The 20,406-nt window shown below is 35.9% G+C and overlaps 1 protein-coding gene across 2 annotated transcripts in view; it reads right to left on the bottom strand.

The window, feature by feature from the left end:
- Positions 1 to 20,406, bottom strand: part of Fcho2 (FCH and mu domain containing endocytic adaptor 2) — a 98,881-nt gene that overhangs the window by 10,444 nt on the left and 68,031 nt on the right. For both annotated transcript variants that reach the window (XM_057789505.1, XM_057789506.1), the window contains 2 exons: positions 16,495 to 16,624; positions 2,971 to 3,082 (listed from right to left, as the gene is read on the bottom strand). In XM_057789505.1, the coding sequence (XP_057645488.1) occupies positions 2,971 to 3,082; positions 16,495 to 16,624 (242 nt within the window). The remainder of the gene's footprint in view (positions 1 to 2,970; positions 3,083 to 16,494; positions 16,625 to 20,406) is intronic.

The following is a 20,406-nucleotide window of genomic DNA, read 5'->3' as shown; positions in this document are numbered from 1 at the left end:
CTCACCACTAATCTTATCTCTGCACCACTATTTCTAGCATAATTTTTATTAAGTTCAATATCCATCCGGATGGTCCTTTTAATATCCTTGGTCACCTGTTCTTCACCTGTCTCTTCGAGGGGCTCTGTCCTTTAGCTGTCCTCAGCCACGGTCCTCAACAACCTGTTGCACAATGAGCACTTATCGACTCAGACTCTCATTTTTCTGAGTCATTCCATCTAGTAGCACTACTTAGTTCCTCACCATGCTACCTCACTTCCTAACTTCATATCCTTATACTCCTTATCTTTGATTTTCCAGGTTCCTCATTAGACATGCTCCTTTATGCTTTTGCTAACCGATCAGCTGAATAAGAAGACTTGACTAAACCTAGTTTCCCTCCCACAAACGTATAGCTGAATGTGACTAGAGAAAACTAAACTACATGGCCAAGCCTCCCATCTGCTCCTTTAGCATGCCCTGGCTGGCCATTCTATCTAGTCTAGTCACTCGCTCCTCTGTCTTCTCATAGCTTCTGTTTCTCCTCTTACAGCATACTTCTTCACCCTAGACGTAGGTGATTATGTTATTTTTAATGAAGTAAAATCAGAAAAGGATTTTCTCTTTTCACTACTGAACTCATAATCTGCCAAACCTATATCTATCATGCACCATTCCTGTTTCAATGGAAGACTTGTTCGCATGGGCAGGTTGGTGTGTGGAGGCCAGAGGTTGTTATCAGATTTCTTCCTTGATTGCTCACCACCTGATTTTTCCAAAGCCTTTCTCACTAAATCTGGAGCTCATGTGTGCGGCCATACCAGGTCTTTCTCTTTAATGTAGTACTTTTACTACTCTTTTGAAAACCACATAGACATATACAATGTATTTGATCATATTCACCCTTTACTCTTCCTAATTCTTGTCAGATGCACTACTCCCTCCCAACTTCCACACCCAGCTTTTATGTGGATGTTGGAGATCTGAATTTCAGGTCCTCAGTCCTCATGCTTGTGCAGGCACTTTATCAAGTTAAGTCATCTCCCTGGTCCCTAGCGTTTAAAAAAAGAAAAAAGAAAAAAAGGAAAAAGAAAAGAAAAAAATTGAGACAGGCTCTCACAAAGGTGAAAATGGCCTTGAACTCACTAAGTAACTGAGGATGACCCTTAACTCTTGATCCTCTTGCCTCCCATTTCCAAGTGAAATTATAGGTGTGGGTTACCACACACAGCTCTATCATCTTTAAGTCAACATATTAAAACTAAAATTCCTTTGTCCTTGCCACTATTCTATCTCTCAGCTTCCCCTCAGTAAAACATTCAAAGAATTACCTATATTTGTTTTCTCCAAACAGTTGCCTAAGTGTGCACAATCTGCTCCTGCACTCCAGCAGCCTCACATCTTCACCACATCATTACAATTACATGCTTGAAGATCACTAGTGACTTTTATACTGTCAAGGCCAATGGCAGCATAAGGAATTCTTCATACCTTCCTTCATGAAATGACTTTTAGTTTCTAGACACCACTCAACTGGTTCTGTCTTTCTCTTGCTGCTTCTGATCTCCATCCAGTTCCTATGCTTGGTCATTCTGGTCTTCATGTTTTCAACACAGAATCAAGACTTGGTTCTCTGATCTTTTCTTCTGTCTACTTATTAAAACCCCAACTTCGTATATTACATACAAACCAAGAACACCAAATATTTTATCTCAAATCTACACTTAGTCAGTGAGCTCCAGAATCATGTACATAGCTACTAACTTGTATACATTAACAAAACTTAACAAGTACCTCAAATTTGGCATTCTATTCTCTCAAGAAATCTTGATAACTGCTTTCAAATATATTTAGAATATCACCAACACTTACCATCTTCCCTGCTAATAATATACTTATTCACCATCATCTCTTATCTGGCTTTCTTCTGCTAATATCCCTCCCTCCCTCCCTCCCTCCCTCCCTCCCTCCCTCCCTCCCTCCCTCCCTCCCTCCCCACCTCCAAAGTAGTCAAAATACTACAAAAAACACAAATGACCTCATCACCTCTCAACTCATGGGATCCACTTGGCTTATCTTATTAAAAATAAATTCCCAATTTATCACGGCCCACAGTGCCCAATCTGATCTGGTACCTCTCTGGATGCATCCTCAACCACACTCCTATTTTATCCTATTCAGAGACATGTTTCACTCCGCTCCCCCAAATACACCAAGCATGCCTTTCCCCTGGATTCTACCACAGTGCCCTTGTCCCAGGGTCTTATTCTCCCAGATATGTGAATGGCTTGCTCCACCGTATTTTTCAAGTATCTGCTTAAACCCTCCGAAAGTCTTTTTCCCTACTGTAATTTCCCACCCTCTTACACCGCCCTTTTCAATAACATGTACGAGTACACAACTATTTGCTCCTCTCGTGTTTTCTTTACTATAATGCATGGTCAGGAGACCTCTGTTTTCTGAAGTAGCCTTAGTATTTATTCAGAGTCTTGCTGGGCATGATGGTACACGCCTTTAATCCCAGCACTTTGGAGGCAGAGGCAGGTGGATTTCTGTTAAGTTCCAGGCCAGCCAGGGATACATAGGGACCCTGTTTTAAAAATAACCAAAAAGAGTCTTACACATAGTAAGTACTTAGTGAATGAATATATGTTGAATATTATTAAGTAGCTTGGTGGGTAAGAATGCTTGCTGCTCTTAAAGTTGACCCAACTTCAGCTCTTAGTATCTATACTAGGAAACTCACTCCAGTTCCAGGAGCTCTAATACCCTCTTCCAGCCTTGTGGGTAACAGGCATGCATATGGCCTGTATACATGCATACAGAGAATATAAACACATAAAACAAAAATAAAACCTTACAGCAGATATAACTTTTCTCAAAAGCAAGATGCTAAACCAATTCTACAAGGACCCAAACACCTCGTGTACATCTCTTTAGAACAGTGCCCACCCCCAAACATAAGTGCGTATGTATATATTTAAAACTAACTTGGTAGGATCTGCTCCTTTAAAGTAGGCATTGACGGATTCTGTAAGGGCGATTGCCACAGGTAAAGTGTCCTGGTTTCCAAGGCTGACTGGGCTGGGACCCCGTGACACACCTAGAATAGACATAATTGATCTGTTAAATCATTCTAGACATACACCAAATACTAAGATTCATACCGTAAATACCAAGACAGATTGATGTTAGGTTGTCACAAAAGACCTTATTACTGGTTTCATTGATGCTGCAAGTATAAACCTAGAGGTTAAGAAAGACATCATAAAACAAATTAGAATATAATGTGAATCACACACACACACACACACGTCTGGAACAAACTTACTTTTAAATGGAAAGAGATACACAGGATGGTTAAGGAATGTCAAAAAGTAAAAGTCATTGAAACAAAGAGTTAAAATAACTACTGTGGCCTCCAAAACCCTTCAGATATAAATATTTTTTAAGGTTTATTAGTCACTTCAAGGCATGATATTTGATTTTTGTCTGTTACGTTTCTCAAATAATAATAGTTCATATACTACTTATTACTACAATTCTCTAAATTCCTCTTTGATGCTTATATAACCTTAGTTAAGTAACAGTTGGGGTTAGATATCTTTCAGATTTTGAACTATTTCATGTAGAGTATTTGCATCTTTATTCACCCCCTTATCCCTAACATAGAAGCCCCAATTCTAAAATGTTCCAAAAATCAAACTTTGAGAATTATTACCAAAGTTCTGAATTTTCAGATTTTGAATTTCTAGATTGCAGGTGTTCATCTTGTATTGCAGTCCCATATTACTTTGCCTGAATAAATGTTTGACTAACATAACTATTTTAAAAATTGATTTAATTTTCATTCAGACAAAACACCTTCTTAACCGTATCCTATTGGAATTTTAGGCTGGCAGCACATGCCTTTTTAATCCCAGCACTCAAGAGGCCAGCCTAGTCTACAGAGTAAGTTCTAGGACAGTCTCCAAAGCTACACATAGAAACCCTGCCTTGAAAAATCAAAATAAGTAAATAAATAAATAGGCAAATACAGTTTGGGAATTTTAAAAGCATAATAAAATTCTGAACAAATCTGTGAACTAAACTTAGATGTTAAGCTACCTTTAACTAGTTTATTATCACTGGGGCCAAACACCTGGCACAACTCAAAAAGAACAGTTATTTACACTGGCTCACAGCTAAGTCACTGGACTTAGTTTCTAGTGGTTGTCCTCATATGCTTCTGCAGAGTATCGTGGTGACAAAAGCAAACACTGGAGGATGACAGGAAGCAAGGAAAGAGAAAGGTATAGGGGAGCAGACATAACCTTTAAAGGCTATGACTTTCTTATTTATGTAGGTCCTAGACACTTTACATTAACATCCAAAATCTTCCAAAACACTGTCACCAGTTTGGGAGCAGAGCATTAAACTCAGGAGCGGCAGGGCACATCTCATGTCTTTTTAATCTACACAAACCACCTCCCCACTGAGACACACTGCCTTGCTTTTCTGCACAGACGCGCTCTTCCAGCATAGGCTTTACCACCACTGCAATGACTTCCCTAAGTTAGGCACTCATTTAACCACAGTGCCTGACGCCTTGTGAACAAACCTAATCTTACAAACAATGACAACAGATATTTCATAACCTTAAGAGGCCAGGAAGATCTATTGCTCTAGACTTGGAAGGAATTTTGATTTAGAAGGTTCTTTATAGCTATGAAAAGATCTTTAGTGCTGAAAACTACATAGAGACCAAAACTACTGATTTTGACCTTCAGGAAAAGTAAATTTTCCAAAATGAACAATAAATAATTCCAAAATTCATTCACAAAATAACAACAGTCACTACAGGTTAAATAATATCTGAAATTCCTGGGACCAGAAAAGTTTCCATTTTTAGCTTTTTCCAATTTGGGAATATTTATGTAAGCTCTGCCAGTTGACCATCCATAATCTTAAAATATTTGCTATCTAAAAGGCTCTGGAATCTGAAACTTTATTGAAAATCTTCAGATTTCAGAGCATTTGAATCAAGGATTTTCAAGTAACAGGTGACAAGCACTCTGCTAAAGAGGCAGAAAAATAAAGAGATGGCTTTTTAAATAACAAGTCCTAGTTTTGCAGAACAGACAGGTGTGGTCTAGGAATAGATGGCTGGGATAAGAAGTGGAGTGCGCTTTCATGATCAGAACACATAAATCCTTTTACATTTACTCTCCTGTTTACAACAGCTAGGAACTGTACACAGCCTGGGCACCCATCAAGAGGAGAGGAGAAAAAGAAAATGTGGTAGTGTGAACAGTCATAAAGAAACATAAGTGACATTTACAGAATATGGGTAAAAAGGGAACTATGTTAAAAAAAATAAGCAAGACTCAAAGACAAATACATGTTCTCTTTCATATATGACATCTATATTTAAATGTGTGTGTGTGAATGCATGCATGTTTGTTTGTAGGTCATGAAACTAAAATGGAGACAAAGAGAGCTTAAGGGACAGAAGGGGGGAAAGAGGATGATAACAGAAAGGAGGCTACCAGAGAAGAAATAAAGGAATATGTAAGAGAGAGGCAGGGAGAACAGCACTGGAGGGGGACAAAATATACAAAATTGGCACAAGGAAATTTTTATGTTAACTTAAAAATTAATTTAAAGCTCGACAGTGGTGATGTACACCTTTAACCCAAGCACCTGGGAGGCAGATGCTGGAGGATTTCTGTAAGTTTGAGGCCAGCCTGGTCTATAAGAGCTAGTTCCAGGACAGTTAAGACTGTTACACAGAGAAAGCCTATCTTGAAACTGCCCCCCAAAATAATAATAATAAAAAATAAAATATTTAAGAACATACCATTGTCAAAATTCAAGAGAAACAATCTTATATGATTACTCTAAGTATTAAATGATCCCGAATGAAAAGGAGTATCTGATAGACGTTTAAATCTTTATTAAAAATGATTAGGTAAAACATAAGGGATTAGTCTACAGGCATGAGTTTGAGCATGCAAGCGAGAAAATGTTAAGAAAAATTGCCAAGTATGAATTCACTGATTCCAACTATAAATACATGTTTATAGACAGGCAATATCTATAAAACTTAAGTTTGAATCCATCAACTCTTTCTAATGTTCTAAGCAGAAGTCATCAGAATTTAAGGACATCACATTTTTAGGCAAAGATGAAAACTCCTTTTTGCTGCTTTTTTTTTAAGCTGTGGCAAAACATGTTGACAAAATTTATGGTCTTACTTCTACCTCCATTTTATTATCTTTTATTTTTTAAGGCAGGGTCTCACTGTTCTTAGCAATTTTTAGGCGCACAGTTAAAAGTACAAAGAAAGAAAACAAGAAATACTGTACAACTATTTCTACCATGTATTCCCATAACTGAAAACTGAAACTCTATACCCATTACAATTACCCTACATATCTATACCCTCACTTTACCTTACCTCTGGCAACCACCACTGTATTTTCTGTTTCCATGAGCCTGACTCTAAGTATCTCATAGAAGTAATACATATCGAAACCACTGAATTTATACCAAATGATACAGAGTTGACATTACTATTTCTTTAATTACAAGAAATAATCAAGAATAGGAACCACCCCATATACATAACACACATTCAATCCCATATAGGTCTGCCAGGTCCTCTAACATAAGATAATGAAGAAGTTGATTAACTATTAATTGGAAATATGCTGGAGGCATCAGAATTTGAAGGAAAAAAAGGTGTATCAATAGCAAAAGATTTTTTTTTTTTTTAAAAAAAAAAAGGACTTTTCCATCACATGGCAACAAGCCAAGGAAATTATAAGGGACTATCCTACTTGTTCTTTATACAAACACCACTACCTATAGGAAGTAACCCAAAGTGTTGTGGGACAATGGTCTTTTATCCTGTCACTTGTATTATTTTTAATAAGATGCTGATTGGCCAGTAGCCAGGCAGGAAGTAGAGGTGTGGCAATAACTGTGGGAAGAGGAAAGTTTCAGTCTGTAGTTGTCACCCAGACACAGAGCAAACAAGATGTGACTGCCTCACTGAAAAAGGTACTAAGCTACATGGCTAACACAGACAAGTATTATGGGCTAATATAAGTTATAAGAGTTAATAAGAAGCCTCAGCTAATAGGTCAATCAGTTTATAATTAAACTGTATTTCTTGGGACTGAACAACTGGAGGATCAGGTGGGACAGAAACCTTGGTCAACACCAAAGGGTACTCAAAAGGAATGAAACCTGGCAGATGGGTGTGTTCCACTTTGTAGAATCTGGAAAACTAAAATATGAACACCACACCATTGATACCTATTCAGGTTTTCAAGAGGCACTGCCAGAACCTGGAAACAACCTTAATGCCCCTTGACTGAAGAATGGATAAGGAAAATGTGGTACATTTACACAATGGAGTACTAAACGGCAGAAAAAAAAATGACATCCTGAATTTTGCAGGCAAATGGATAAAGCTAGAAAACATTATTTTGAGTGAGGTAACCCAGATACAGAAAGACAATTAGCACATGTACTCACTCATAGGTGGTTTTTAAACATAAAGCAAAGAAAATTAGCCTACAAACCACAATCCCAGAGAATTTAAGACAACAATGAGGACACTAAGAGAGATTTACATAGATCTAATCTACATGGAAAGTAAAAAGTAGAAAAAGACAAGATCTCCTGAGTAAGTTGGGAGCATGGGAGGGTTGAAGGGGGTAAGGGAGAAGCAGGGAGAGGAGCAGAGAAAAACATAGAACTCAATAAATATCAAAAAAGAAAAACAACAACAACAAAAAACCAAAATAAAAGATATGCTAAATAAACAGAAAGGGGTAATAAAACCCCCAGAAACAAATTGCATAATACATTATTAACTTTGAATTTTCTAAATGCTAATGAGAAAGGAACAAAAGCTAACATTGGATAGTAGAAAAAACTTCAGATTAAATCAGCTGAAATGCTTTAAAAAATGTGTTGACCTCAGAATGGAAACCAAGATGTGTTATGTTAGGGAAGGGATTTGCTTTTTCCACAGAAGAAAAAAGGCTATGGATACTATCAAAAGATTCTATACGAACAAGAGAGACCTCTTAATTACAAGAGATGATAGCTCAGCAAGCAGCATGGCTGTTTAATCTAAACTAACCTATAAAACTAAAGAATGCTTTTTATTTGATCAACTTTAACTTGTCAAAAGGGAACCTCCAGAAATTTAGAATTAGGGAAAGGTTTTGTTTCTGTCTTTTCAGGAGAATAAAGAAGTACGAAGACCACTGAACAAACGAGATATAAGAAGAAAAAGGACAAATCATCTAGAAACACTGTCCCATGAAAAAGAGTAAAGCAGCCTATTAGTGTATTACATTTCTAACAGGATAAAATTTAACATATCTTCCCAAGTGTTTGCTTCTGCTGTTTTCTACAGACATATAATGCAAATGGTCTTTTTGTCATCCCAGTCCAATTAAAAATTACAGCTGGCCTTGGAGCTGGAGTGCGGTTCTCTTCTTTTCTAAACTCAAGCATGCTTGTTCAAGTAAAATCCAGAATCTCTGTCTTATGTCAGAAGAGACACCTAATATGGGACAGAAGAAAAAAATTAAAGGACTATTTTATTGCTTCTAATCTGATAATCCTTTAGTTTTATTTTGATTCCTTAAGGCTTTTCGTAAGGTATAATTATTTTCAGGGCTGGAGAGGTGGCTCAGAGGTTAAGAGCACTGGCTGCTCTTCCAGAGGTCCTGAGTTCAATTCCCAGCAACCACATGGTGGCTTACAACCATCTATAATGAGATCTAGTGCCCTCTTCTGGCCTGTAGGCATACATGCAGGGGCAAAACATTGTATACATAATTGAAGTATTTTTTTTAAAGGCACAAACATTTTCTCAAAATTTATACATGTATTTTAAAGTTTTTTCATGATATTAATGGACATATAGAGTACTAACTAATTTTAGAAAGAGGTTTTGTCTACCTTCCTGTACATGGTTTCAAGTTTGAATCTCTTATCAGTTTTCTGCAGTGAACCATGAGTACACCTAACAATAACCTTTTAACGTCTCCAAAGGGTCCAGGATGCAGCTCCACTGATAACACCACTAAGCTGAATGACACCACCTAAAGATCAGCTTTGGACTACAAACTGCTCATAACAATTTCAAGGGGGCTAGCTAAAATGATCCAGCCTCACAGACTACTCTAGCCAGGACTTGAGACAAGCCCTGCACTTTCCCATTGCGCAGAGACGGGACAACTATATACAGCTATGTCTCCCAAGACTTGACAATTAACCCAAAATTTTCTTTTCAGGGTCCCCTAAAGATGTCGTTGCCCCCAAGACAGCAGAAAGTAAATTTAAGAATACGATGCCCACATTTCCAAGAGGTGGGTGGGTGGTTTTTGGTTGTTCAATGAGTTATGGATATTTGTCATTGTTTAGGGGGATTGGTTACAAGTTGTTACTGGTAATGGTCAGGAAAGAAGCTATACAACAGAGATTAGATTCAGAGTTCTTGTTTTGATAAGAAGGGGGATATGATAGGATAAAAGGGTTGATTATTGAATCTACTCTGAAAAAAGGGAAGATATTGATATAAGACAAAAAGGTAGATTATTGAATCTACCTTTAAAAAGCAACTACTATCTTTAAATATTTTACACTAGATTGGACTTTTGTATAATGATACAAACTTGAGATTAATTTTGTTAGAACATACTGTACATACCTTTTTAATCTTTTTTTTTTTTTTTTTTTTTTTTTTTTTTTGGTTTTTCGAGACAGGGTTTCCCTGTGGTTTTGGAGCCTGTCCTGGAACTAGCTCTTGTAGACCAGGCTGGTCTCAAACTCACAGAAATCCGCCTGCCTCTGCCTCCCAAGTGCTGGGATTAAAGGCGTGCGCCACCACCGCCCGGCCCTACTTTTCTAATCTTGCTCAAAGTACTGTGCCTATACAGCTCATTTAACAATACAAATTTCTAGCCCTTGAAAGTTATTATTACCAACTACTTAGGATAATAAGGAAATGTAGGTTAGTAATCACCTATTACAATCAAACTTGGTAGTCACATTAGGTATGTTCCAAGATCGAAGAGATATATTTTAAATAGACATATTGTCTTCAAACACTTGAGAGATCTATAGAATATGGCTTTTTTTTTTTTTTTTCGAGACAGGGTTTCTCCGTAGCTTTTTTGGTTCCGGTCCTGGAACTAGCTCTTGTAGACCAGGCTGGCCTCGAACTCACAGAGTTCCTCCTGAGTGCTGGGATTAAAGGTGTGCGCCACCACTGCCCGGCTTTAGAATATGGCATTTAAGATGTTCTAATAGCATAGGTTTTTTAATTTGCTGTTGGTGGTGTTTTTGGTTTTTTTGTTCACTGTCCCTAATTTTATTAGATTTAAAACAATGTGTGTATATATACATACACACACACAGCACCATGTAAAAAAGTACGATTACTTGCCTTCATCAATTCTCATGTATCTGAACCATATTAATTATACTTTCATACATAAAGATGTTTCTGTTGTAACAAAAAAAACAAAACAAAACCCTCAGCTCAAGTGTTGAATTATAAATTACAGAGAGTATTAGTGAGACAGGTTATGGATCAAAAATAGGAAATAACGTCCAACTCTTTCCAATGAAACTTCCCAATTGTTGCCAACCTAGGTTTTCATCTTAAAGTACTTCAGATCTACAGCAAGGGATTTAAGATGTTTTAATAACATAGGTTCTTTTTTTTTTTTTTTTTATGACAATGAGACATGCCTGCTCCTGGAAACATCAATCTACTTCAGAGAAGATAATGGGCATCGAAGAAACGCCACATGGAGCTTACTTTCTCTGTGGCAAAAGTAAATCACTGGGCAAGAAAATGCTCTTGCCTCAACTGCTGACAGCATGCTGTCCTAATCGGACAAGCAGGACATAAAAGAGAGTGACTACAAACCTTATCAAGACAAGGTAGGGCCATCATCCAAAAGTCCTGCTTCATAGAAAAGTCTGTTAAATATTCTAAGTCTTTAGGCCAACATTGCAGAGGAATCTTGGGTGACTGTCCAGGCAGCCAGCTGTTTCTGTCATTTCTAACATTTCTGGAAGTCTTTTGCTTGCACTTCGTGCTTTCTCACTTATTATTTCCTTCTCAGGTCTCTGAGGAAGTTGAAGACTAGATAATTATGATTTTCCTTGTTTACCAAACTCAGATTTAAAAAAAAAAAATCACAGTCTGGAGAGATAGCCCAGAGGTTTCGAGTACTAGCTGCTCTCCCAAAGGTCCTGAGTCAATTTCCAGCAACCACATGGTGGCTCACAACCATCTGTAATGAGATCTGGTGTCCTCTTCTGGTGTGCAAGCATACATGCAGACAGATCATTGTATAAATAATAAATAAATCTTCAATTTTTTTTTAAAAAGTCACAAAAGAAATGTAAAGTATATAAGGTCGAGAGACATAAAAAGGTAATTTTGAGTTGGTAATGCAAGACAGGATAGAAAGTGAATTAGGTACAATACTTTGGACTCACCAAGATAGGATAGATAATGGAGTATTTTCTCTAAATTTGTCAAATGCAAATGGACTAGACACTGTTGATGTATATACTGCCTGTATATATTACATATAGTTATTGTACTTATTGTATATAGTTTTTCTTATACTAGCTATAGCCTTTTTATTTTAGACAAAAAGGGGAAATAAAGCAATACTTTGTGTTTTAACAAAGCTTCCCTGAAGATCAGAGTGCAGAGCTAGCCATACTAGTCAGGCATCAGGCTAGGGGGTAGTGGCCACACCTTTAATTCCAGCACTAGGGAGTTGGAGACAAGAAAGGATATGGATGGGCAGAGAAAGGAATATAAGGAAGGAAAAGACAGGAGCGCAGATGCGGTCAGAGGATGCAAGTCCAAGGGCAGGGTCGCACTTTTGGTCTGAACATTTATTTGTAGATATAAAGTCTCTCGAAAGGCTGGTTGCACTACTTCTCTGATCTCTCAGCTTTCACCCCCTAACATCTGTCTCGGCGCTTTTATTATTAAAACCAATTAGAGTTCGTGCTACAAGGTAGGATCAAATAATACTTGATATCACAATGTACTGAATGCTTATTTATGTTGCAATGTCAAAATTCTCTTCCTAACACTAAAAATCTTCCATGACACACACATATTAATTTTCCACCTTCTTGCTACTGTAACACTACTGTAACTGGTCCTGTTACAATTAGGAATAAAACCACCTCTTTTGAGATCCTGTTTTCCATTTCTTTTGATATGTGTCTAGAAGTCAAGTTGCTAGATCACACATTTAATTTTATTGTCAATTTTCTGACCAGCTGCCATTCTCCACAACAGCTATAAATTTTATAGTCCTAACCAACACTGCACAAAGGTTCTTGATTTTCATCAAATTCTCACCAACATGTGCAATTATGATTTTTGTGATTTGTTTGTTTTGAAATAATGAGGATCAAACTCAAGAACTCAAGCATAAGAAGCAAGGGTTCTACCAGTGAGCTATATCCTAGTTCAATGAATTTTTTATGAAGGAGAATTACACATATGGTCCCCTGAAGCTGGAGGTTCTACATTTGTAGGTTCAGCAGATTGTATTATGTGAGGAAACACCTTTTTCTTGTCTCCAATCCCTAAACAGAACAGTATTACAACTACCTATATAGTGTTTATCTTGTATTACACATTGTAAGTAATCTAAAAATGTTTTAAAGTAGACAGAAGGATGTACACAGGCTACATAAAAACACACTGTCATTTTATATAAGGGACTTGAGCATCCACAAATTATTTTGTATCACTGAAGGTTGTACAAACTAATCCCCAGGGCTATAGAGATGGCTTGGAGGTTAAGAGTTCTGACTGCTCTTCCAGAGATCTGGGCTCAAGTCCTAGCACCCACATGGCAGCTCACAACTGTGTGCAACTCCAGTTCCAGAGGATCTGATGGCACCCATGGTAAAACACCAACGCACATAAAATAAAAATACGGTGCTCAATGACAGAGCAACTGATAAACAGCTACAAAGCCCCATATTTGTTCAACAATACTAAACTAAAAAAAAAAAATTAGCAAGTCAGTTAATCATTTCAATTTTCCAATTTGTTCATATGATCAGAATTCTTGAACTAATTTCCTCATAAACTGTCATGCTTCTTATGAAATACTGGCAAGCAAAGAGTTAGAAGATTGACTCAAAACCACCTTACCATTTGGTACATTCACATTTGTGTTATCTAATTTTCTTTTCAAAACCATATTGCGCATGTAGACTTCAAAATAATGAACTTATAAAGGAAATATTTATCTGTCTACAACAATAAGCTTATCTTTAAGCATTTTTTTCAAAGTGAAAACAATTTGTACCTTTAACAAGGATATTTTCATTTCCAATTTGGTTTAACTGCTACATATTTAGATAGCTTTAAGGTCTGAAAATACAGAGTCTGAGCATCCAAGGTAAACTTATAAAGGAAATATTTACTTGTTTAAAATAATAAGCTTATTCTATATTTTTATTTAAACATTTTAGAAGTGAAAACAACTCGTAGTCTTCATAATATTTTCATTTCCAATTTTGGTTTAAATGCTACATATTTAGATAGCTTTAAGTTCTAAAAACAAAGAGTCTGAGTATCTAGGATAAACAGGATACAGAGTACCTTTCTTCAACACAAGACATTCATACGTAATTTCTTTCAACACAGTACCCATGTGGCCTTTGCTCTCACTGTATAAGTATTATAATTTAATTTTTTTTAAGATTTATTTTTTTAATTTATATGTGTGGGTGTTTTGCCTGCATGTGTATGCCTGTTTAGTTGTCAGTCACCAAGTGGGTGCTGGGAACTGAAAGCAAGAGCAGCCAGTGCTCTAAACCACTGAGCCAAATCTCCAGCCTTTTTTAAATAACATTTTTAAACCTGACATGTTTTGTTTCTTTTCTAATCACTCTATTCTGACACCTTGAGAGTTCCAATCTATTGATTTTTTTAATGCTTAGGCAGAATGGAAGAAAATGTAAAAACAGTATGCATTTTTCTAAGTAGGGATCTGGTCTTGTACAGTGACTGGACATAATTATTAGCACAAAACTGAGATAGTTAATATTAGGGTTATTTTTGACTGCTGACACACTATACATTGCTGGAAAGAAAAAAGTAAGTGAAACATTTTAGAGAGCTTTAGAAGCATTAGTTACATAAATACTTGCTTCTGATACAATACCTGGTGATGTCTCACTGTGTTTTTCAATTTCAGAGAGTGTGCCAATCAAATTATGGTCTTCTATCACATTTAAATAAGATAAAACATTGCAGGGAAAGAAAACATTTTCAAGAAAGAAGAAATTTCAAAACAACAACCTCAAATCTAAACAAAGCTTAATAACCCTAACAAACAAAGAACTGTTTAGGTGAACTGAAGACTATCTGGTGTAAAAACTCAGTATCCATCTGCTTTGCCTGCATCATCTCTGCCACTTGCCACTGGATCTCCTATTGCCAACATTAGGAACTAAAACAATAAACGGATACATAGCAGCTCAATTAAAATCAACTTAGCATTGCCATCACAAAAAAAAAAAAAAAAAAACCTTCTGAAACATGCACATCAAACGAACTGCATGCATCCCAGGACAAATGCAAATACAGCCCAACACGTTTATAGAGCACAGTATCGTGTAGATGTCAAAGAGCTGGATATACCCATAGGCAATGAAAAAACTGAAGTTTATTTTGGTTATTCAAGCTACATGATAAATTTCCAGTAGAACCAATCTATTCTTAGAAGTATAGATTTTGTGGAAATAAAATTAATAAAACCACACACACAAACAAAAATAAGGTTGTTCATTAAAAGAAAATAATTATTAGTTATCCTCAATTACATAAATTTAAAACACAAAAATGCTATGTAAAATGCAGTGTGAAATAAGATGGTAGTGTCAGACTGGAACATTTAGAAATCAAACCATTTACATTTTCTTCTAGCCTACACTACTTATGCTATTTTTATAATCGTCAAACAGACAAGATGCATTTCTTATAAGTAAGCTAGGACAAATTAAAATGGATTTAATTAAACTAGCTTAATTATAGTTACCACTCACAAACAGCATGTATCATAATCACCTGAAAAGCATGTAAAAGCTTGGTCCCCACTCCTGGAGTGTCTGACTTTAAATGTCTACATTTCTCTTAGTACCCACATGGCATAGATGTTGTAGAACCAATACCAGCAGAAGCAAAAGGACCAGCTGTAACTGTGACGGAAACAGCTGCACCTGAAACAGCTGGGGTTATGTTTGTTCTTACAGTGATATGAATTAGAAAAATAATTTTAAAAAAATTAAAGAGAGAGAGAAGGCTGGAGAGATAGCTCTGAGGTTAAGAGCACAGGTCTCTGCTAGAGGTCATGAGTTCAATTCCGAGAAACCACATGATGGCTCACAACCATGCATAATGAGATCTGGTGCCCTCTTCAGGCACGCAGGCATAACATGTAGGCAGAACAGTGTATACATAATACATAAATTTAAAAAAAAAAGGGGGGGGGGGACGAGAACATATAAAAATCCTGATCAAGGATATAAGCTAAAAAAATCTTGAGTAAAGCCGGGCGGTGGTGGCGCACGCCTTTAATCCCAGCACTCGGGAGGCAGAGGCAGGAGGATCTCTGAGAGTTCGAGACCAGCCTGGTCTACAAGAGCTAGTTCCAGGACAGGCTCCAAAACCACAGAGAAACCTTGTCTCAAAAAACCAAAAAAAAAAGAAAAAAAGAAAAAAAAATCTTGAGTAAATTATAGCTGCTGTAAAACATTGCTTTTGTTTACGAAGGTTTAGGTTATATAAATAATTTCAGTCTAATAATTACTTTTAATATTTGTAATATATATTCCTTTAGAAATAAATAGATCACCATAAGCCCCCAACACTTTCACTGAATAAAAAGTTTCAAGAAATTATTTTCAAACACAAACTTTCTTTTTAAAAAAATTATTTAATTATTTTATTTGGTGCATGTGTAAGTGTATGTATATGTACAGCATTGGTAAATTAATCTGACTCTGTCAGGATCCTCCAGAAATGGAGTTACAGGCAGCTGTGCACTGGCATGTAGATGGAAGCCTCATTTCTCTGCTAGAGCACTCTACGCAGTGAACCACCTCTCCTGCCCCCAAAACACAAACTTTTTTAAAGAATGAAAATGTCAGTTCAAAGTAGAATTGACTGCCATTGTACAATATTCCCTTAACAATGTATACTGACCAACAGTTTACAAACTGACAATTCTCAATAGTTTCAGCTATAGTTAAAATACTCCTAAAATAGAAGAGAAAATGTGGTCAGTTTTACAAATATATGTCCAGAAAAACAAAATTTCCAATTTTAAATTCTTTACTTCCCACTAGAGGAGAAGAGGAAAAAAAGTGTGTCTGAGTGTGAGTGTGTGTGTAAATGTACCCTTTGTATGCTGACTTTCATAACCAACAACAGCCACTTACCTACTGTTGGAGTATTGGCAGCACTCAGTGACGCAGATGAAGAGATAGAAGAAGAGCTCTCTGCCCGGGCCAAGGGAGCGGTAGGGGGTGGGCTGGTGTTGGAAGTTACAGGTGGGCTGAATGGCCTGGGCTTAAAAACAAACAGTTATTTAACAAAATGCTAAAGTAAAATTTTCTTTGTCAGAGAAATTTTTTAAGTCATAACAAATCAAATAACTTTACCATGAGTTTTTTTTTTTTAACCTATGTATTAGGTATTATGTCAAATCACTTCCAATAATATACTGAAACCTGATAAGGCTATTTTAAAACAATGGTTTCAAGGTTTTGGGCATAAAATATTCTCTGTATTTCAAAAATTAGATATGCTAAGGTACTCAGAACTGAAATGAAAGTCCTTCATATCTACTATCGAACAGCCTTCCAGAGATTACGTACACGATAATTTCTATAAATATGAGATTAGTTTGTCATCAATAGTCACAGAATAAGGAAACACAAATTGTAAATTTTCTAGTTAATACAAATTTAGAAAAGCATATTTTCATGTTTGTTTGTTTTCTAAGTTTTACTATTTACTATGTTTACAGGGAAATTGGTATGTGGGAGCCAGATAAGGGTATTGATCCTCTGGGCTGGAGTTACAGATGGTTGTGAGCTGCCCGAAGTAGGTGCTAGGAACCCAATTCTTGTGCCTCTGCAAGAGCTGCAAGCATTCATAATTATTGAGTCATCTCTCTGGCCACTGTATTTTCATTTTTATGAATGTTTTTGAAAGGTATTATTATTATTTGAACTTTTACTAACACTTAATATTATTTGTTGCAATATTTTCCTCTGTAAATGTTGCTTGTCCTTTACTTTCTATATTATAAATCTGTTAACATTTTCTTTTGTAATTTTTAAATACCTCCTTATTAAGAAAGCTACAGCAAACAAAGGTTTGAGAAAAATCTTAATTTTGTTGTTTACTTGTTTAAAAGAGGTCAACTAGAAAACAGCATAAAAATCAAACAGGGAAAATATATGCCCAATTCTTTTATCTTTTATGTTGGTAAGTGGACTTTTTCTTTCCAAATTAATTATTCCAATAATACACTAGCAATACTTTCCACGGTGTACTATTTGTTTTTAAAAACATACTTAGCTTAATTAAAAATAGTCATTCCCTGCTTATAGAGGCAACAAAAACAAAAAGACACTATTCTCACCTATAAGATATCAAAAACAAACATAAAAACCATGTGAGTATTTACATACTAAATTAATCAAATCTTCATTATATTAACAAAAGCTTACAGGCATAAAAATAAGACTTAACTATATGAAGTACTTTACAATTTGTAACACCCCACACACACACACTAATAATTATTTTTAAGCATCTTTTTTCCTTGGGTACAGCTTGCTTTTTCTTTTTTTCCTTTTCTTTTTTTGGTTTTTCTCTGTGTAGTCCTGGCTGAGAACAGCTTTCTAATGACTCATCAATCATTACAGTTAATAGGTTGAAAAAATACAGCAGGCAACTGTATATTTATACAGAAAAGAGGTACAGATACTGTTCCAAAGTTATAAACTTGGAAACATCTTCAGTTCAACTACTTTGGGGAAATGTCTCCAGAGGCAAGATGGTTTTTACAGTGCATTTTACAATTCTTAATGGAAAAGAAAAGGTGGTTTTTTTTCTAAGTGATTTTCTCTTGCTATCCAACCAACTATCCAACACAGTCACTGACAGAATCTGGTATTCAGCTAGTGAAAACTGAGGTGTGTTGTAAGTATAAAAGTGAACTTTGAAGATAATGTTCATGTTAAAAATGCAAAAATCTCAAAATCTTTTATTATGTATATTAAAAATGTTTTGCAATACTAAGTAAAAGATAAGATGGATTTCTGTGCTTTTACTACAAGAAAATTTAAAAGTTTGTATGTTGCTATACATATTCCTCTTGGGTGGAATTGCTCTAAAACTATACGCCAATAGAAGACTTCTCTATATTCAAACTGAATGACCACTCCCTGAATTCCTGATTTGTCTGGGTACAGGCACAGACCATTTCTACTGAGTTCCCAGGCTGTACTAATGCTGCTGGTCTGAGACACCATCTGAGGTAACTACTATAAGACAATGAGGGTTTCCTTGGGATACACAGAGAGGGCGCCATTCTATAGTGGTCAATGAGACAACAATCCTCAAAAGTCTAAAGAAGTCAAGATGCCTTTGGGGACTGAATGACCCTTTCACAGAGGTCGCATATCAGATTATCCTGCATATCAGATATTTATATAAAGATTCATAACAGTATCAAAATTTCATTTATGAAGTAGAACGAAAATAATTTTATGGCTGGGGAATCACCACAACATGAGGAACTGCATTAAAGAGTTGCAGCATTAGGAAGGCTAAGAACCACTGGTCTAAAATAAATGTGTGTACCATTTAGTTCAAGAATTTCACTGTAAAAATCACTTAATAAGGAAATACTGAAATGTCTACAAAGCATAGCTATACTAAGTTACTATATCAACAAGAACTTAGAATTATCAAATTTCTAAAATCTTTAGGACTTTAATTCTACGATGTAGACTTAAACAATGAAATACTCTACAGCTACTTGACATGTTGCTTCCTGAAGTCCCTGAAGTAGTTTCGAGAAGGATCTCAAGGAAGAAAACTGATAGAAGTATTCAACTTTGAATTCACTTTTAATGATTTTAATTACTTGACACAGGATTCTAATACTTTTAAAGAAGCTTGAAGGCTATAAAGAATTCACAATAAAGACAATTCCAAAATATTTTAAAGTAAAAACAATAAAAATATGTAAAATATATATGTTTCATAGCCTTTTGAGCAATCAATCACCTGTATATAACATCCTTACAGTAATATATATGTTAAAGTCACTTAAATCTTACAAAATCAATTTTTATTTTCATCTTCCCTGGGCATCTTACTAAAACTTGTCTAACACTGAACAGCTAATAGGCCTGTCCTTATAGTAACTGTTAGTCTACCATCTTTGATCAAATATTTATGCATTAGGAAAACAATGAAAGGATATATATTAAATTGTTAACTCAGTTATCTTTGGTAATACACGGGATCCAAATTTTTCTGTTTTCTAAATTTTCTAACATGTTTAGAGGTTAAAAAAAAAGCAAACAAATCAAGTTGTATAATAATAAAAAAAAAGTTAAGACTTAGTGATTCTAGTCAAGCACTTTAACCCCAGCACTTAGGAGTTGGAGGCAGGCGGATCTCACGAGTTCAAGGCCAACCTAGTCTACAGAGTGAGTTCCAGAATGCCAGTGCTACACAGAGAATCCCTGTCTCAAAAAAACATAAATGAATGAATGAGTGAATATATAGACAGACAGACAAACAAATTTAGTGATTCTTATATTATTTAAATTATAGCTATCTCCTTGGCAGCATACATCTAGTCTTCTCTCATTTTCAGTAAGTCAGTTCACGGGGACAAGAAATGAAAGAGGCTACCATTTTAAAGTGGCCCTCCATTCAAAGTACATTTCCAATCTATGTACTGGGCTTTATTCAATGTGACCATGAAAGGCTAATACATAATCCAGAAGAGGGAACTGATACTAAGTCTACACAGTGTGATATGCAGTCATTAACAAGAACTACAAGTCAAGTGTATGGCAGCAAACATAGAACAATACAATCTGCTGGAATAATAACCACCAGGCAGCTGATGGACAGCTGATGGTCTTAAAGAAAAAGGCCATTTTGCCTCAGAGAAAACTGTCACTTCAAACAAAGGAGTACAATAAGAAAACATGGATGTATCAAATAGCACGAACCAGCTCAATGGTAGTGTGAGGGTATACATGTCATGATGAGGCCCAAAGTTCAATCCTATTCCTATCTCCTTAGAAGAACACAAA

The sequence above is a fragment of the Chionomys nivalis genome, chromosome 15 (assembly GCF_950005125.1).
Source record: "Chionomys nivalis chromosome 15, mChiNiv1.1, whole genome shotgun sequence".
Lineage (NCBI taxonomy): Eukaryota > Metazoa > Chordata > Mammalia > Rodentia > Cricetidae > Chionomys > Chionomys nivalis.
Note: the sequence above shows the minus strand (reverse complement) of the source record. Positions and strands in the feature narration are given on the sequence as shown.